We start from the raw sequence: 20,504 nt of genomic DNA on the forward strand, positions 1-20,504 counted from the left end.
CCTGCAGGCTTTAGGAGTCTGGGAGCTCCATTTATTCCAGAGATCAACAACATCAAATTAGCCCTGCCCCTACTTCATTTCTTACATTAGAGGGCTATATTAGTCTTGCCTTGACGCTAAATCAATTCCAAAGAAAACCATTTGGTATGTGCTTCTTTTGTTAAAGGGACAGATGACGTATTTCAGTCATATTTTGTCCCTTATAATCAAATCAATATTCAGGACACTAAAGCAAGGAGAAATTTCCCAGAAATAAATGCATTTTCTATATTTGAGAGAAATCATTTATTATTCCAGAGCTCATGTAACTTCCAGGAGATAATCTGAAGTATTGCTGATGAATTACTGCTTTCCATGGTTATAGGTGCATATATGGGGGGGGGTAGAAATTAAGGTTTGGGCTAGTCTACACTTACTTTTATCAAACTCACAACATGGGATTCACAATGTGAACCCTATAAACACGTGAGTCCACAAATGGACATATTGTTTGTGTTAACTGTGGGCCTGACACTGAGATAAACTCCTTACCTACCTTGTCTCACTTTATTTCTCAGTAGTCTTAGAAGAAGGTTCTCTTGGAATGTCCATGTTGCAAGAGAGTGAACAGCATTTAAAGATGCTAAACAACTGACTTAAAGTCAAAGGGCCAAGGATATAGAATAAAGTCCAAACCCTTAGTGGTCTGACATTACTGCTTTGTGCATAATCACACTCCAATAAAGCAGTTTGAGATGGTAAGGTCCAAAGGGATAATATATTCAGATTTAAAATTTTAAATTTGCAAGGAATTAAACAACACTGGATCAAGAGGGACACAAATTATGGGCTCTTGCTGCTGTTTTTTAAAAAAAATATTGTGTGTATATGTATGTGTGTATATGTATGTGTGTATATGTGCATATGCATGCATACACATTGGTGCTAGGGCTTGAACTCAGGCCCTTGTGCACTTAGCTTTTTCAGTGTAAGGTTGTCACTCTGCAACTTGAGCCACAGCTCCATTTTTTGGATTTTTGGTGGCTAATTGGATATAAGAATCTCATAGACTTTGTTGTCTTGGCTGGCATTGAACCTCATTTCTCAGATCTCAGCCTCCTGAGTAGCTAGGCTTACAGATGTGAGGCACTGGTGTCAGCCTGTGATGTTATTTTCAAAGTGACCATCACTCTGAGTATACTTAACTGGTAAATGCTTAGAAAACCAGCCTGAAAAGATAAAGTATTAGTCAAAGAAGGAAATCTGTTAGCTCACTTTTCTGCAATCTGTATAATGGGAAATGAAGCACTGTAAGTTAGCAACAGGTATGGGTTGCAGTCACCAACATAGTTGGGAATGTACAGACACTTCACAGAATGGCCAGTAATTATGCCACTGGTTGGTAAAATAGTGAGCTGATTAGTCCTAGCAGCAATGACATATCTCAAGCTGGAACAACTGTCATGACTTCGTAATGGGAAATAAATTCTTTAAGATCAGAAACAATGTCAACTGTATTTAAAATGACACTGAAAATCATGCTGTAATGGACAATTGTGCATAGGTGAGCAGAGACTAAGAGGAGATAATAAGATTTTTAAAATTTGATTTTATTGGTTCCCTTCCTCTATTTGCATTTTTCATCAGACTAACCTCTGCCTGTAAATACTGCCCTGGAAAATTTTTTCTTCTTCAATTTATTCTGGGTGTCTTGGTTGATTGAAAGGCAATAAATGCACAGCCTTCGAAAGCTGGAATGGGTTGACAGAATTTTTGGTCTGTCTAAAAATTCATCTATTGATTTGACAAGACAGTTACATTTTGCAAAGCTTGGAACACTATAGTCATCATTTCAAGACAACAATAAAACTGAAGCAAAAGCTTCAGGAGAAGTACTGATATGTCTGGATACTTAGAACATCTCAGAATCTCAAACTAGAAGAAACATCCAAAAGGCATTTAGTATGTCCACTCTTGGGGAGAAAGAGCAATTCCTAATTGATGAGTTTAGTGTGTGATCTTAGAAATCTCTAGAGAAGTACACAGCCACATTGCTACCTGCATTAGTGCTGGGCACATTTCTGCATTATACTTTCCTTTATATTGGAAACTCACTGCATACAATTGCTCTCTTGACCCTTCACATATTCTTGGTAATCTCTGCAAAAACATAGCTTATTGTGCCATAATGCAGGATGTTGGCAAATATTCTAAGTTTTACTTGTTTTTAGCTAAGAGGCCAAGAAGCTATATTATTATTTTAATTTCAGAAAGTGGGCCCCAAATGTAATCTCCAGAAAAAATTCTTGTAAGATGATAAAATACTAAGTGATGTTATTTGTTCTTTTCCCTCTTCAGATGATGGCTGAAAGGGAATGGTGCTTTTTGATTAAGGTAAGACATTGGTAAAGATTCACAATATACTTGTAAGTAAGATGGAGAAATGGAAGCCACGGGACAGTTACGTGAGTTCACAACCATTCTAGTGGTCAGGTATAAAAGACAGCAATGTCAGTTAGAAGAAATTTGAGTAGTATGTCATGTGTCTCTCAACAGTTTTCATTTATATTTCAGAAAAAAAGAGAATTGCAATTCAACCTAACGAGCATTTATTGAGTGACAACTTTATGAAGCATACTAGGAAAGAAAAAGAAAGAAAGAAATGAAAGAAAGGAGGAAGGAAGGAAGGAAGGAAGGAAGGAAGAAAAGTAAGCAGGCAGGCAGGCAAGCCAGCCAGCCAGTAAGCAAGCAAGAAAGAAAAGAAAGAACCAGCATCTAACATAGTATTACTGAAAAGAAGATATTTGAAGTCAGAACATGTAGATACTTCTTTCTGTCTTGCCACTTATGTGAATTTAGATCAGTAATTTCAGATTTCTGTGCCTCAGTTTTTTACCCTTGAAATTGGGAAAATAGAGATAAAGACCTAAAAGAATTAATTGAGGTATTCATATGAAATCATATGAAAATATTTCATAAATGGAGGAAGATGTTTGGGTGAATTTGTGGTGTGTTTTTCTTTTTATTTTTGTGCTATTACTAGCATTTGAACTCAGGGTTTTGTGCTCTTTTGCTCAGCCTTTGACTCAAGGTTGGAGCTCTATCACTTGAGTCACTCTTCCACTTCTGGATTTTTCTGGTTGAATGGAGGTAAGAATCTTTTGGATTTATCTACCTGCATTGGCTTTGAACTTGGATCCCTCAGATTTCAGCCTTTTGAGTAGTGAGGATTACAAGCATGAGCCACTGGGACCAGCCCTAAACTTGTGTTTTATTTGTAAAAAAAATAATTCTTTGGGGCTTATGTATTATCAATGGCTTCACTTTACAGATAAGAAAACTGAGGCATAAAAAGCATAAGTTACATCCCCAAATAATGGTTCTAGCATGGAAAGAAGGAGTTGCTTACTGCTGTCAATTAGGAGGAAAAAGGAGTGTATTTATGTGGTGCCATACTGGCTGAATAAGAGTTTCCCAGTGGCAAAAGGGCATTTTATGGAAAGAAAAGTGTGATCAAAACCCACAGCACTATGAATATGCAACCAGCTTGGCCTATGTTGCAGGGGCATCAGTGGTAAGCACTGCAGGAAAGAATGGTGCACGTGGTGGTCAGAAAGGTAAGCTGGGGTCAGTCAGACTATTAAACATGCTAGCACTATGAATCATTGATGGAATAACAGCAGAAAGGTAAATGGTCGCTGAGGCTTTGGGAAGGTAGTTGAGGGGGGCAAGCTGTAGGATAAATATGGAGTAGTACAATCTCCTGGGAGGTAATTTGGGAATTTCTCACAATAGACCTGGAAACATAGCAGGTGGATCCAGCCACTTTGGGCAGTGCATTAATGCTGTAGGGGAACAAGAGGAGGTGGTTAGTTATCAAAGCATTAACCTCAGAACTAAATCCCAAATGACTGAAACAGTAAGTAATAATTCCCTGCTAGTCTGCTATCATCTTGAGAGTTGTTAATATAAACATTCAATCAAGACCAGGTTTGCATATGAAGAGCCTTCAACTTTAAAAATTTACTTAGTTGTGATTTTTTTTTTTTATTTTGGCATCGGAAAGTCTACTGCTGTACACCCAAGTGAATAGGAAAGAGGGACCAGGCGCTACTGAAAAGAGCACTCTTGACTATAATTTTAAAATGGTAGGCATAATAGTTCTAAAAAATATTTTTGTGAGAACTACTTCGTAGAAGATGATTCCTATTTGCAGGAGGGGGAACAAAATGTAAATCATCATTTAGAACTCCGCAATTTATGTAATTTATGTATGTGGTGCTGAGGAATCGAACCCAGGGCTTCAAGCATGCTAGGCAATCACTCTACCACCGAGCCACCTTCCCAGCCCAGGATTCTGCAATTTAAGAGCTGATCTGTTTTGTCCCAGGACTAGTATGTGTTAAACAGTATATGGACAAATGGGAGGTACAGGGAGGAGGAAGGGAAGGATATCGTGACACAGATAAAATGTATTCAGGAAGATGTGCTAACTTGCTGTCTCAATAAGCACCAAAGATAGCATCATATTAAAGAGAATTTTGTAACTTGAGATCAATGGATAAACTCTAAGGATTCAAGAACCTACAGATGCTAATAAATTTATCGTTATGAAAGAGGTTCCACAGATTTCATTAGCTATCTTTTGTCAGTTGTGGGACTTGAACAGGCTGTCCCTGAGCCTCTGTGCTCAAGGCTAGTGCTCTACCACTTGAGCCAGAGCCACTTCTGTTTTTTGTTTATTTTGTCGGTCGTGGGGCTTGAACTCTGGGCTTGGGTGCTGTCCTACCACTTGAGCCACAGCAGCACTTCCGGTATTCTAGTGGTTTATTGGTGATAGGAGTCTCATGGACTTTCCTGCCTGGGCTGGCTTTGAACTGCAATCCCCAGATCTCAGCCTCCTGAGTAGCTAGGATTACAGATGTGAGCAACTGGCACCCAGCCACTTCCAGTTTTGGAGTGGTTAATTGGAGACTTTTATGCCAGGCTAGCTTCAAACCATGATCCTCAGATCTCAGCCTCCTGAGTATCTAGGATTACAGAAATGAGCACCTGGCCATCAAATCTTTTAAAGGGATCTCACATAAAGAAAATGACACAACAAAAGCTATGTACATATGACCATATAAGATGATGCTAAGCAAAATGAACCCCAAGATAGGGACACAAGAGATTTTATCTTTGTTGCCGTTTTTTTTTTTTTAATGTACTTATAACGTACTATGTGATTTTTTTTTGTTTCTTTTGTATGTTCTTCTCCCATGGTATAACCTCTGTTTTTACTGTATTTGATTCTGGTACCCTGCATCTTGTATATACATTTTTCTAATTTGGGGAGGGGAAGGGAAATAACAAAATGCTGAAACAAGGATACAGGTTGACCCACTGTAACAATGAGATGTACAAAACACTATGTTGAGAATGAACTTTACAACTTGGGGCGGGTAAAAGTAGGGAGAGAGAGGAGTTGGGAAGGTGAGGAGGGAAGGGATGGTAGGGGAAAAACAAAGGGGGGGGTAAACAATGCTTAATAGGAAATGTACTCATGACCTTACTCGTATAACTGTAACTCCTCTGTACAGTATCTTTACAATAAAAATTTTAAAAAAGAGAAAAGAAAATGACACAAATCTCTGTTCAAGTTATGTGTATATCTTAATCCATGGAATGAATACAACTATGACTTTGCAAAAAAAAAAACAAGAAAAATTCTAATGTAAAACACATCTATACGGAAGTGGCGCTGTGGCTCAAGTGATAGAGCGCTCACCTTGAGCTGAAGAGCTAAGGGCTCAGAGTTCAAGCCCCATGACTGATAAATAACAACAACAACAACAACAAACCCACAAAATACATCTATGCTTGTCCTTAGAGAAAAGAATTGTCTTTACCTAATTCTCTCTTTAATAAATTGTACTTGTTATTTCCTCTATAGATATAGCTCTTCTTAAAACTGAAGTTTACCAGCAATCCTAATAAACCTATCAGCTAGTTTATTTATGATTTTTTCATTTTCTAGGAAGGCCAGACAGGATTTCAGAAGTCATTTAATTCAGAGCTACAGGCAAATCCATTCTCAACTCATCTCATATGGGGAAACTTGTTTTTTTTTTTTTTTTTTTTATGAAGAATCCCAACTTACCCTTTGTCAAAGCAGGGGATTCTGGCATTTGCAGATTCCACTTCTGTGAGAATTCAGACATTCTCAGCATTGTACAGACCAGGACAGAGACTTTGTCTCTTTTTCTGTTTCCCTGTCAAGGCAATCTACTCTGCATTAGTGTCAGGACATTATAATGTGCTTCTAACTTCTCCAGAAATGACAGTGGTGTTGGTGTGCATTTAAGAGTAGATTAGAAACCTGAAAGTCCCCCTTGAAAGGAACGTATCCTCCAAAGACAGGCACTAAGGAGGCGACCCAATTAGTCTTCACTTCTATAATTTCCCTGATTACATATCTCCTTTTGCCTTTTCCCTCCTCCCAGTGTTATACCCACAGAGTTCCTCCAAACATAGACCAAATAAAGAAGGCAGATTATTGATGCCAGGCAATTTAAATAAGAGCTGTGGCATGCTGATATGTGACCAGCAATGATACCTAAATAACAAGGAAGTCCCTAAGGTGTAGAAAAGTGGCTAGACCAGATAACATGCTACTGTGAATTTCGAAGCAAATAAGGACGGAAAGAACTGAATGTCAGCTCCTACTTGGGAAACTTTATTAGACAGGAGGGCAACTTTCTTGAGGACTGGAGTAGCAAACTAAGCCACAATAATTTGTGTGGCATACCATACCCAATTTAGCACATTGAGACTGGCCTTTCTTTCACTAGCATTCCTGGTTAGAGAATACTGGTTTGAGTCGCTGCAATGCTTGGGAGCAGTGGTTTGGATTTTGAAGCATATATGTGTAAATAATGAGATGTTTTTTGAAGACAAGACACAGGTTTGAACATGAAATTCCTTTAAATTTCAGACAAACCTTGTACCTGTAGCTCGAATATAGTTTTATGTAGCATTTTCAGTTCTCCCGTGTTTTGAGATTGATCCATCAACTAAAGTCAGGTATAGACTTTAGCTTGCAGCCTTATGTCAGGGTTCAAAAGGTGCAGACTTTGGAGTAGTTTAAGTGTTTGGATGTGAGCATTTATAGAAGTCTCGGAGAGGAAGGTAAGTATCTTAGAAGGTAAGTATCTCAGAATTCTTAGGGGCTTCAGGGTCACCAAGCCCTGATGTAGGGAGATAAGATGAGCCACACTGGAAAGCTTTTACTCAGGCAATTCTTTTCCTTCAAAACACTTAAATCATCATATTTTGAGGTCTATTTCATGCTGAGCCTTTTAAGCCTTTTTTAAAATATTTAAGAGTGAAGCAGAAGGTATATGAGATCAAATTCTAGAGCTCAAGTGCTGGATTCAATTATGTCTTCTCATAACTGCTCAAGAACTGTATATCTGAATGTGGTGGCTCAAGCTTGTAATCCTGGGGATGGGGTGGGGAGTGGAGATAGAAGGATCACAGTTTGAGGCCAACCTGGGCAAAACAAAGTTAGCCTGATTCCATCTCAAACAATGTCTGGGCACAGTGGTACATGCCTGTTATCCCAGCCATGAGGGAGTCACAATGGCTGGGGCCAACTATGTCCATCCGTCTTCTCCAGTGACATGGGGAGAGATAATAGAAGAATCACAGAGCTCAGAAAAGCCATACATTGAGGCTGTACTTCAAAAATAATCAAGGCAAGCCGGGCGCCGGTGGCTCATGCCTGTAATCCTAGCTACTCAGGAGGCTGAGATCTGAGGATCGCGGTTCAAAGCCAGCCTGGGCAGGAAAGACCGTGAGACTCCTATCTCCAATAAACCACCAGAAAACCGGAAGTGGCGCTGTAGCTCAAGTGGTAGAGCGCTTGCCTTGAGCTGAAGAGCTGAGGAACAGCACCCAGGCCCAGAGTTCAAGCTCCACGACCGACAAAAAAAAAAAAATAATAATAATCAAGGCAAAAAGGGACTCACTGAAGTGATAGAACACCTGCTTTGCAAGCACAAGTTTGATTCCTAGTGTTGCCAGGGGAAAGAAAGCTGCATAAAGATGGAAAAGAATTTCCTCAGTTTTAGTACCTGAAAATGGGTGTAACAGCTAATTACCCATAGGAAGTTTTATGTAATAGTACTTTATGGAGTAAAAAAAGCATAAAGCTTTTTGGCACAGGACCTGCACAGAGGTAATGCTCACCAAGTGATGCTTTCATTACTATGATTACTCTCAGTGACAACTACAAAAGATATAGTGATGAAGCTCGTTAGAAAGGTTCATGTGCTGAGGTCACAGAAAAATAATGGAGAGAAATAGAGTGACCTGCAGTGAGAGAGGCTTTTTTGGATCTTTAGCTAAGGAGGGGGGGTAAGATACACACAATGGTAATAAATGAAGGGGAATACTGAGAGCAGAGAGAAATTATCATTGCTGTTTATTTTTATTTGTGCTTATTGTGTGGTGGTGCAGGTGATTACCAGTTTTATTAGAATGTTTATAAGCTGCTAGATTTACTTGCTGAGAAGGAACATAAACAGGGATTCGATTCAACTGTGTCACGTCATGCTGTCTCACCAGGTCTTCTACTAAATTCAGATAAGGTTTATTAATGAGGGAGGTTCCAGGAGAAGGAGAGAGAGGAGAGAGAAAAGGAAAAGGAGGTGGGAAGGGAGGGAGAGATGTGAGGTAAAGAGTAAGGATGGAGAGGAAGAGAGTGAAGAAATAAGAGGGAGGAGGAGAAACAGGTGGAGAGCAAGGAAGAAGAGTCTGGATCCATTAAGCAATTCATCTTACTAAGGGACAATGGACAAATGTAGGTAGCATTTCTGAGAGGAACAGGGGCATTGGATGGAGATTTTTATGGTGTCTTGAGAAAGACTTCCTGCCTGGGTGTGTGTATCACGGGAGAGTGTGCCTTTTACAGTACATTATTTGATGGGATTCAGGGCAGCTTCTAAATCTTTTTTCCTTGTAGAAGGTGGAAACGTTTGATACACTGTTTCTTGAACTGCCCTTTTCTAACAAGGTGTCTTGACTCCTAGATTCAAGTTGCTTCAAAAGCATTTTTCTTCCATTTGTTCCCATGGTGGCTCCCTTTACTGAATGACCCCCGTGAGCCTCCTATCTAAGAGTCTCCAGCCCTGGCTAGGTGCAGGAGATGTGCAGCTGGACTCCCCAAGTTCCAGCTTGAGCTTCTTCAATAGGCAAAGGCAGGTATGCTAATTAACTTTTCGTTTTTCTTTAGAATTGTGGAGAGGATATATCCTTGGGTATTCAATGGCATGCCCATTGGATGTTTGCTGCTGTCCCTTCAGTTTTTATTACTCTCCCAAATCATCATGTTTGGTTATCTTTCTTTTTTTGTTGTCTACTTTCCCCCACTAGAATGTAAGCACTATGAAAGTAGGTGCTTTTCCTTGTCAATGCTGGTGGCAGCTTAATACATCTTTGCTGAGTGAATGGATGTTCTATCTGGAGATATTCACATGCCTAATTTCTGACCAAGTGGCCAAAACAGCTTTGGTGAGGTACTTCTATGGCAAATCAAAGATACTCATCTCTTGCTTACACCGAAATGTTATTTCTTCATATTATTTCTTTGCTCATGCATCCCAGTGATTTTTTGTTGTTGTTTTTGCAGATCAAAGGTTATGAAGAGCTTTGTAATCCTTAGTTTGTAATATGAAGGATTTTTTTCCTGCTTTCTAAAAAATTACCTGGTAACTATTTATTTATTTAGTGCTGATCGTGGAGGTCAAACTCAGGGCCTAGGTGCTGTCTCTTAGCTTTTTCTTTTCCCTCAAGGCTGGCATTCTACTTGAACCACAGCTCTACTAATGTTTTTTTTTGTTTGTTTTGCTTTGTTTTTTGGTGATTAACTGTACATAACATCTCATGAACTTCCTTTCCTAGGCTGGCTTCAATCCTTGGTCCTCAGATCTCAACATCCCTAGTAGCTAGAATTACAGTCCTGAGCCACTGGCTGGTGTCCAGGTGTGAGCCATTGGAGCCCAGCTAGACTATTGTTTTTCCAAACTACACCTTACCTCTTTCACCTAGGATATGGCTTCTACCAAACAGTAAAAGTCCAGAAAAGGTGAAGAAAGAAAGCCGAGAGAGGGCTGGGAAGGTGGCTCAGTGGTAGAGTGCTTGCCTTGCATGCTCAAGGCCCTGGGTTTGATTCCTCAGCACCACATAAGCAAAAAGAAAAAAGCCGGAAGTGGTGCGGTGGCTCAAGTGGTAGAGCGCTAGCCTTGAGCTGAAGAGCTGAGGGACAGCGCCCAGGCCCAGAGATCAGGCTCCACAACCGGACCCAAAAAAAAAAAAAAAAAGAAAGAAAGCTGAGAGAACAGTAAGTGTTGGGAGGGTATCTCATAGCCTTCTAGCACTAAAATAATAAATCTCCATATGTAGTCTTTTAATGCAATTCCAAACTTGCTAATGTCATACTGTTAACAACTAATAAATGCACAGTGTTATGCAAGGCAGAGAAATACAAATGCACTCTGGTGTCTTTCCCCAATACAGTGCTTTATAACAAGTGACTAGAGGGTGATGCTACTGAAGGTAGAGGTTGCCTCCTCTTTGCGTCACACCCTGCTAAAGGTCAAGGTTGCTCTGCATGTGCCTTTCAGACTGTAGGACAGCTCAGCTAAAGGTCGTCCTTGGAAGAGCCCTATTCCCATCTTCTTTCTTCTTTTAATTTTTTCTAAAGAATGAATGTCAAAGACAGTGCCCAACTCAGACTTTCTACAGTCACTAGTCTCCTGATGACTTATATAAAGGTTTTAAGGCCCCATGATAATGGCAACAGCTCAACAATGCGAGGGTCACCTTAAGAATTAAAGTCTAAGATTGGGAAAGATCCGTGCTGGCCACACAGATATCATATTCTGTTTCCATTGCCTTCCTACATACAATAAATGGTATGTAGGTGACTGGCTAGTGTGTTGTAAAATTGATAAGAGTCAGGTTGCCAAAGGCATTTCATAAATTTCATAGTTTTTAATTTATGTTGCTATAGTAACTGGAATAAATATTGGAGGTTTTTGAGATTAGAAGATGTTTATATCCCTAACCTTAGGATGATAATATCAGATTACCACCAGACCTTATTTTCTGCTTCTGAGGGACATCTCATTGAGCATTCTGTATACACTTAAATTTTACTAAATGTTCAGTAATTGAAATTTCAGAGTTAAAGTTTTTAACAACCCAACCTGAGTTTCTTATCTACACGAACATATCTGATGATGACAATGCAATTCAACTGGGGAGTCTCTATAAAGAAAGAGGTAAGAAGTAGTTCTAGAACATTTGCCTGGAGCTCATATTTGCTCACCATCTTCACCAAAGTCAGTTTCCTTCAGCTACTGAGTCATATGGTGTGTTATTAACCAGGGTTTCAAGGGAAGACTTGAGGAGGAGTGGCAAGGGGGATTCAGCATACCTGAAATGTCTAAGTGATGAGGAGGAGGTAGAAAGATGTTTATATTGAGGCAAGAGGAGTAGCTGGGCAGACCTTATTGTGGATGAAGGTCACATGTCTTAATTATATGAACTCAAAGCAGCTGGAAACTCAATGCAAATTACCTAGTACTTACCTAACACCAGAATGTCTCCCCTCTCAGAGTCCAGCTTACCTTATATCCTGAAGATTTGATATGCACACCGCGTTTGGTCAGTGTAGATTTCATTCGGATGAAGAAGGAGCGCTCCAGGGTGTTGTCGGTAGTTAACAAACTGGTTGACTCCACTGAGGAATACAAAAATACATACACACATGACTTAGAGTCTACACAGCTCCCTTCCCCCACCAACCACTGCTCAGGTGCAATCCTTGAGCTCACTAAAAATAAATGACTGATGGGTGCTAAGAGCGCAGTAATCAATTTGCCTCATTTAGAAAATGTTTACTTTGCAGAAAATAAAAAAGAAAATTAATGTATCCAAAGTAACTCCTTTCTGGTTTTGGATGAGAGTTTTTCAAGTCTTTTAACTTGCTGCAACTTCCTAAGTAGAACCTCATAAGAATAAATAATTGCAGTTCTTTTTTCTGTTTCTTTTTTTTTTGAACCAGTACTAGGACTTGAATTCAGGATCTAGGCACTGTCACTTGGCTTTTTCCTGCAAGGCTGGTTGGTGCTCTAGCACTTGAGCCACAGCCCCATTTCCAGCTTTTTGGCACCTAATTGGAGATAAGCAACTCATGGACTTGTTTGCTAGCCTTGCTTTGAACCAACAGACATAGATCTCAGCCTCCTCTGTTGCTAGGATTATAGACATAAGCCACTGACACCTGTCTCTGCAACTCTTTTGGGACATGGTAGGCATTCATGGAGGAACTACATGGAAAAGGATATTGTACAATGATAGGACCAATCAAGGGACAGGCAGAAACTGCATGGGGGAAGACTTATTCTTTGTTCTCCTAACAGTCCTTTGAGTTGGAAGTTTCATTGTAAGGAACTAGAAGCATTAGATCTCCTTACATGACTCCAGATAGGAGAAGAATGGCATGTACAGACAGAAGGAAATGAAAAGTTCTCATAATATCAAATGTCATCTCTACCCACTCTTTCTCTTTCCGCCTTCTTTCCCCCCCTTCACCCTCCCCACTCCTCCCCCTCTGCCAGTACCAGGCCTTGGACTCAGTGTCTCACAGTATCACTTGGCTTGTGCTCTCTCATTTGAGCTAATCATCCAGCCTAGCTTTTTGTTGGCTATTTTTGAGATGGCAATCTCTTGGACTTTTGTGTTCAGGCTGGCATTGAACTTTGATCCTCCAGATCTCAGCCTCATGAATAGCAAGGATCATAGGCATGAGCCTTTTACTTCTTCAGTTTCCTTTTATTTCTTAACTTCTAATATGTGAAAATATGTTACTTCTCTTAAATAAGGTACTTTTTATGTTTTCATACTTAGCAGTTTTCTTTTCTTCTTTCATTTTTCTTTTTGTTAGAATTAGAGCTTCAACTCAGGGCCTAGGAGCTATACCTTAGCCTTTTTGTTCAAGGCTGGTGCTCTACTACTTGAGTTGCAGCTCCACTTGTAGATTTTTGGTGGTTAATTGGAGATAAGAGTCTCATGGACTTTCCTGCCTAGGCTGGCTTTGAACCTCGATCCTCAGATCTCAGCCTTCTGAGTAGCTAGGATTACAGGTATAAGCCACCAAGACCAGGCATCAGAGTATTTTTTGATCTATGAATCTTACAGTGGTACTTTTAAATCTTAGTTGTCTAAGAACACCTTTGTGCAAACAAGCCAGAAATTCACATAAGTCTATTTTGTTTAAAACAAACTTCTATGTGTTTTATAAATTTAAATTTCTTTTCTACAAGTAAATTAATGATGGAGAAATAAGTCTATTAAATATTCTAATTTTATTCTTCTTAAATATTAAAGTTTTTCTTATTGGAAAGTAAAATAATATCCAACAATGAACAGGTTTTCTTTTCAGTGGCCCTCTACTAACACCAATTTTCTCTGGAATAGAGGTTAAAAAATGTGCATGAAATAAGGAGATTTCAGAGTTGAATATATGCGAATATAGCTATTAAAGATACATTACAACTTGTTAAACCAAGCTTTTATATTTTAAATTATAAAATACCACTTGTATTTTTTGAACAGCAAGTAGTCTCTAGTTTACATATGATCCTTGATGCTCTGAAGAAACAAGAGAGCCATTGTATGGACAGGAACTGGCTATTGTTGTCTGGGCTTGTCCTGTATTACTCTTACCTGGGCAGGACTGTATATTCCTGTATTCATGACTTTTCTATTCTAGGGTGATAGAACAATGACAACTGTCCCTTTCTTATGTGTCTCTCTTAAGGTTTCCTTTTTTTTTTTTTTTGTTTCAGAGAGCATGGATCTGATGTCATTTTAAATGTACAGCTTTTTATCACTCGAGGGAGAAGCAGAGCCATGTTATATTTAGTACTTTCATTTCTTCTGATTAAATATGAATTACTATGAAATTTTTCTCATCATCTAACACGCCATAATACGCCAACAGCTTTTTAATACACTATATAAGCACAAACTTCTGCTCTAAGAGTTTAATTTGCCCCTCTAATCCAATCACATCAACCTTATTTCTCTTATCAGAGATTCCCATTTTGAATTAAATGAGCTCATTAGTTTTAATCAAAAGCAGAGAGATCAAAACTTAAACGTAAATGCTTTAGATCAGAACTGTCAGTCAGCCGTGCAGTTCTATTTTACTAAAACACAAGATCAGAGACCCTTAGAACCAATTTTTTCTCGTAAGGGATGCCGAAAGCTTGAAGATGCTATATCCTTTTTTTTTTTTTTCCTCCCAAGGACAGATTATACATTTAAGGTTAGACTTAATTTATAGCAGGTTTTTTTTTTCTCATCCTGGTGGAAATAGGAAAGTATGCCAGACCACTGTTGTCCCTTTCACATTTATTGGCACTGGTCCTCAGAGACTTGAACTAACGTGAAGCCATCAAAATCCACACCACAAATGCAGGCTTAAAAATTCAGCTCTGTTCAGCAAGATTGTGTTTGCAATAGTGGAGGGAGGGAAAAATGGAACTTGCAAGAGAAATGGAATACATTTGAAGGCTGAGAGTCATGGATACTCTGGTGCAGTAAGGAAGTAATCCTCGTGCCATAGAAGGGAGGCTGATTCAGGCATCTGTAGCAATGCTACTGTCACCCATATGGGACCTGCACTGTAACACTTACAGTGGCCAAGAGACCACAGCATCGGCACCTCCAGCTGGATGAAGACACAATTTTCTCATGGCTGTGGAGCCAGCTACCACTTTATGTCATACTCCAGCCCAGGCCGGAGAGAACACCTCAGCTCATGTTACACCAGTAATTGCCTAAACATGCCGGTCAGTGCTAATTACATAGGGACTACTCTGTAGGAGGAATGCTAAGGTCAGGTTTACCCCCACTGAAGTAGGGATTTAAAGTCTAGATTGGTATTCAAACTTTAATTCAAGATCCATAGGGTACCAGGGACCCTTAAGACAAAGAACAGGCAATTTAGAAAAGAACTAGATTTCTGATGATGATTTCGACTTTTCAGCACTTGTGGCTTTCTAGTTCTGAGGATAGGACAGAACAGTGACCTGTCATGCTGTACTTTTCAAAAGGCCCCGTAACAGACTCATTCACAGCATGCATACCATAGCCATGTTTCCTATGGGCTAGCAAATACACTTGGTTTATCCCAACTGTGACAATAGTGTCGCTTATACGGAAAGATGTACTGTCTGCATGTGACAGGCAAAAGTAGACACCTCAGAAGAGTGGTGTTCTGACTGTCTTGGGTGAGAGGCAGGTTGGGATGAAGGCTGTACTGGGAAGATGAAGGTGGTAAAGTCACGGTGGCTGACGGGACCATGTGTTGCCTTGAGTAATGGAAGGATGGAAAGGAGACAAGGTAGTAAGAAGGGTTTCTTTGGGATGTTTGCTGTCTAGAGACTGGCACTGATTTATGCCTAAGAAGTATTTTAGGATGTTTTCTAGAAATGAAATACTTTTTTTTTGTCAACTCTTAAGGGGTAGCCATAACTGTCATAGGCTCTGATAAAACATTTGGGATTCATAGAAGTTCTGTCTGCTGCTTGAGACACTAGAAATACCTGTGGAAGGCTGACTTAAGTGGTCAAAACTCAGATGTTCTCAGTTTTTGAATATGAATTATAGACTAGGACTAAAAAACAAGACATACCTCAATCAAACTGAAATTAAAAAAAATATACAGTAGTATTTCTTGCTGCTGAATCTTAACAGGCTTCAGTTCTGGTCCTAGGGCTTGAATTCAGGGCCTGGATACAGTCTCTTACCTTTTCACTAAAGGTTGGCACTCTGTCACTTGAGCCACAGTTCTACATCTGGCATCTTGCTGTTTAATTGGAGATAAGAGTCTCACAGACTTTCTGACCTGGGCTAGCTTCAAATCATGATCTTCATGACTAAGAGTATAGATGTGAGCTACCAGCACACTGCCTAGGTTTTTGTTTATGGTAGCTCTAAATAACTTCCATTAAAAAACTGCCAGCTTTTGCATATTTTGTAAAATTTGTACAACAGTTTATAGCAGAAGTGGTAATGGTTTTTTTTTGGGCCCGGTCATGGGGCCTGAACTCTGGATCTGGACATTGTCCCTCAGCTCTTCAGCTCAAGGCTAGCACTCTACCACTTGAGTCACAGCGCCACTTCTGGGTTTTTTCTTTTTGCTTATGTGGTGCTGAGGAATCGAACCCAGGGCCTCAGGCATGCAAGGCAAGCACTCTACCACTGAGCCACCTTCCCAGCCCCCAGTTGTAATGGTTCTTATGTTGAGAAATGCCACCATCATGAGTATTAGTAGACAGCTGTGCATAAGTCCACAGCCAGTGGTGTGGTTGTTGTGGTCTGGATCTTCACTTATGGGCAGGCAATAGTATAAAGTGGAAGGAAGAGACTGGTGAGAATCATCTAACTCTTATTGGGTTGAAACTAGGGCCCAGGCTTTTTCCTTCCCCCCTTTTCTTTTCCTTCCCTTTCACACTATTAATAGAGTTTGGGTTCAGGTCCTCGTGTTCTTGCTTGGCTTTTTTTGCTCAAGACTGTTTCTCTACTACATGAGCCACAGCTCTACTTGTAGCTTTTTGCTGGTTAACTAGAGATAACCCCTGTTTTCACTGTATTTGATGTTGGTGACTTGCATCTTGAATATACTTTTTTCTGATTTGGGAAGGGGGAAGAGAAATAACAAAATGCTGAAACAAGGATACAGGTTGACCCATTGTAACAATGAGATGTACAAGAAAGTATGTTGAAAAAAAAACTACAACTTGTAGGGGGAGGAGTTGGGGAGGTGGGGAGGGAAGGGATGGTAGGGGAAAAACAAAGGAGGAGGTAACAATGCTCCACAAGAAATGTACTCATTACCTTACTCATGTAACTGTAACCCCTCTGTGCAGTATCTTTACAAAATATTATACATATTACATATAGATGTATATATGTATGTATATATATATATATATATATATATAAGAAAAAAAAGAGTCTCTTGCATTTAGCTGTTTGGGCTACCTTTGGATTGCAATCCTCAGATATCAGCCTCAGATATCATATATCAGTAGCTAGGATTACAGGCCTGAGTCACTGGTGCCTGGCTGAATACTTTCAATATTTATTCTAAGGTTTCTCCTAGTACATGAGCCCATGAGGCAAACCCTAAGGACGTTAGAATTCAAATATTTTCAGTGCAATTCTAGCATCAGAAACCTTCATCTGTCACCAAATACTTACAGGTAAAGGAAGAAATAGCAAAAACTAAGCTTGTGTGTGTGTGTGTGTGTGTGTGTGTGTGTGTGTGTGTGTGCGCGCGCGTGCACGCGCATGTGTACTGATCCTGGGGCTTGTTCCTGAGCTTTTAAGTTCAAGACTAACAGTTTACCACTTGAACCTCTGCTCCACTTCTCCTTTTGATGGTTAACTGGAGATAAAGAGTCTCACAAACTTTCCTGTCTGGGCTGGCTTCAAACCGTGATCCTTACTTAGATCTCAAGTCTTCTGAGCAGTTAGTATAACTGGCTTGAGCCACCTACACCTGACAAAAAAACTAAGTTTTAAGATGTGTAGTGAGATTTTTCTTTTAAAAGGAGAAGTTTTATTAAGCATATAAGAAATTAAGTAAAATATACTCATCCGTCACTATCTGTGGATGATCTTCAGATGCAGAAGTCTCTTATATATAATGATTTATTATTTGCATATAACCCATGTATATTTACCCCTAAAGCTTTCAGGAGTGGGTATCCTTTGTTGTTTTTTCCTGCCAAGGGCCTTTTGGCTATTTATAGTATCATTCCTGAGCCATGCAAAATTATCAATACAAGCAACTATCTGCCGGCAGCTGACAAGAAGCATTGGACAAGCATTTCATGCCTATCTGTGTACCAAATGCTTTGGGCTAGATATCCCTCACCCCTGATAGATTATTTAGAATTAGAATATAAAGGAAATGCTAAATAAATAGTTGTTATATAGCATTGCTTAGCGAATAACAACAAGCAAAAGTCTGTTCACATGCAGATGCAATTTCTTTTGGATATTTTTTAATCAGCTGTTGGTTGATCCTGTGCTTATGGGAGGCTGACAATTTTGTTCCCATTTCATTGCTTAAACAAATCTATTCAATATTTTTTTCAGATACAGGACAAACCAAAGTGAAAATATGAAAAAGATTTGAGAGATGTTTCACTTTGCAGTTATCCTATGAAAGCCAAATTGTTTCGTTGGCATAGGATGTGAGCTTTGTTAGAAAGTGATATATATTTGAACTTTAGGATGAGGAAATGTACAGAGAAACTGGTACTTTTTTATTGTAAAGATGATGTACAGAAAGGTTACAGTTACATATGTAAGGAAATAAGTTCCTTTTCTTACAAAAGTTTCCCTTTCAAGTAGCAGAGGGACTACCAGGGAAGGATAAAATGGGAGAGGGGATAAGAGAAGAAAATTGGGATGGTGGGTAGGACCAAAGTTCAATCTGTGCATTTGTGGAAAGGTTATAGGACAGTCCACTAATACGGAGGAGGAGAGTACACTTCTGTACCCAATTGGAATTAGGAATCCTTTATCAGGAGACTTGCTTTATCAACTGAACTATAAACAAAGGTAACATGTAATCTCTAGGTGGAATTCTCATGAGTCAATCATGATGTGCTGCTTCCTTTTCTCTTCTCTCTGCCATGAAGACTTTTTTGTCTTGGGGCTTGAATTCAGGGCCTGGTACTGTCCCTTTTGTATTCAAGAAGTCTGGCACTCTTCCACTTGAACCACAGCTTCTCTTTCAGCTTTTTGGTGGTTAATTGGAAGTAAGAGTCTCATAGACTTTCCCAACTGGGCTGGCTTTGTACTGAGATCCTTAGAGCTCAGCCTTCTGAATAGCTAGGGTTACAGGTGTGAGAAATATCTGTATTTCCAAGTGCGCATTTTAAAAAAATGGGTAATTTTTTAAAAAAGGTGCTTAAGATGGTCATATACAGTAAGATTGTGAGATCTCAAAAGACAGGAATGATGCCTTATCTTTTTTTTTGTATCTCTTTCTTGTTCTTCTCAGCCTCTTTCCTCCTCAGATGCCCAAATATTTTAGGTAACCAGACATCGTATAATGTCTGTGGAACGGAAGTGGCTTTCAGGTGCTTCCCCATCTCCTCAGGGATTCATCACATTACTCTGCCACTGTCCCACACAAAATAGTATCTTGTCCCAAGAAGATCTTTTTTTTTTTCTGAGGGAAAAAGCATCATGCCCTGTCCTTTTATTCATCTCTATGAAAGTGTTTTCTACAAAGTGTTTGAGAGTCCCAGGCCAGTGGGTTTGGTAGTTAAAAAGGGATTGGCATAGTTTCCTCAGGAATTAGCACATACTTTGTCTTCTGTCTATTGAGTGTTGGCTTTATCCCATCAGCCTGTCTCCACCACATCAGGGTAACTCTGAAGGGGGTGATGGACCTTGGGATTCCAGAGTTGGGACCCGCTTTCCCCAGGTGGTAGACAGTGACTTCTCTTTCTGTGGTCACTAGTTATGCTGCCCTCTACAGGCAGCATAGATGTACCACTTTTACACTCTGCCTCAGCAGTCAGTTTGACAACTTGTGGGACAAATCAGCCCAAACAGCCCGATGGGATGTATTTAAATCTCATTAGGACTCATTCCAGCTCTCATTCAGTTGTGAGTCTTCAGCTTTGTTTAGCAACTTGTGAATCATTAGCTGGAACTCTAGAGCAGAGCTGTGAAAATAATTGTGCTTCAATAATGAGGTAACAAACTCCTTTCAAAATACCCTTAAAAATAATCCATCAAAAAAGAAAAAGGGGAAAAAAATAATAATCATCTGCTAGCCCATGTCACCTGTCAAGATAAACTTGCTGGTCCTGTGTGGCCTGTCTTAGCAGAGATTCCAATGCATGGGGCTGCCTTTTAGGTTTCCTATGCCCAGCAGGGGCTGCTCCTGGTGAGCCTGTCCCTGGAGAAAGGGAGGGTGAGGAGTGTTCAGAGGATGCCTGCTGTTCTGCAGTTGGCGTTTGGATGATACCACTCTAGGGAAATCTACACGGTGTCAGAGTCAAGCTGATACCAGTGGGTGTTTCTAGACACAACGACTAAGCAACTGGGAAGTTCAAGGGGGGAGAAACTGAGACTCGTAAAGATCACCTTGGAGAGTACCTGCTATCCAATCTGAACCATTCCGCAGCAGGCGATGCACGCCCAACACGGTGTCATAGGAATACTGCAAGGGAGTGTTTTAAATCTTATTGGAAACTTCCTATAAATGTTGCCACTTCAGGGATCTATTCTGAAGGAAAAAAAATATAGTGTTTCTCTTGGGATGCAGCATGGATTCCATTACTGATACTGCATACAGGATCAACTATAGCAATACTTTTATCACAACTATAAAGTGGTTACGAGCCAGATCTCCATATAAAAAATATTCAGTAACA

The 20,504-nt window shown here is 39.8% G+C and overlaps 1 protein-coding gene across 2 annotated transcripts in view; it reads right to left on the minus strand.

The window, feature by feature from the left end:
• Npas3 (neuronal PAS domain protein 3) overlaps positions 1 to 20,504 on the minus strand; it is an 883,936-nt gene that overhangs the window by 56,762 nt on the left and 806,670 nt on the right. For both annotated transcript variants that reach the window (XM_013033452.1, XM_013033453.1), the window contains exon 7: positions 11,655 to 11,767. In XM_013033452.1, coding sequence (XP_012888906.1) covers positions 11,655 to 11,767 — 113 coding nt within the window. The remainder of the gene's footprint in view (positions 1 to 11,654; positions 11,768 to 20,504) is intronic.

This window comes from Dipodomys ordii, unplaced genomic scaffold (genome assembly GCF_000151885.1).
Source record: "Dipodomys ordii isolate 6190 unplaced genomic scaffold, Dord_2.0 Scaffold168, whole genome shotgun sequence".
Classification (NCBI taxonomy): domain Eukaryota; kingdom Metazoa; phylum Chordata; class Mammalia; order Rodentia; family Heteromyidae; genus Dipodomys; species Dipodomys ordii.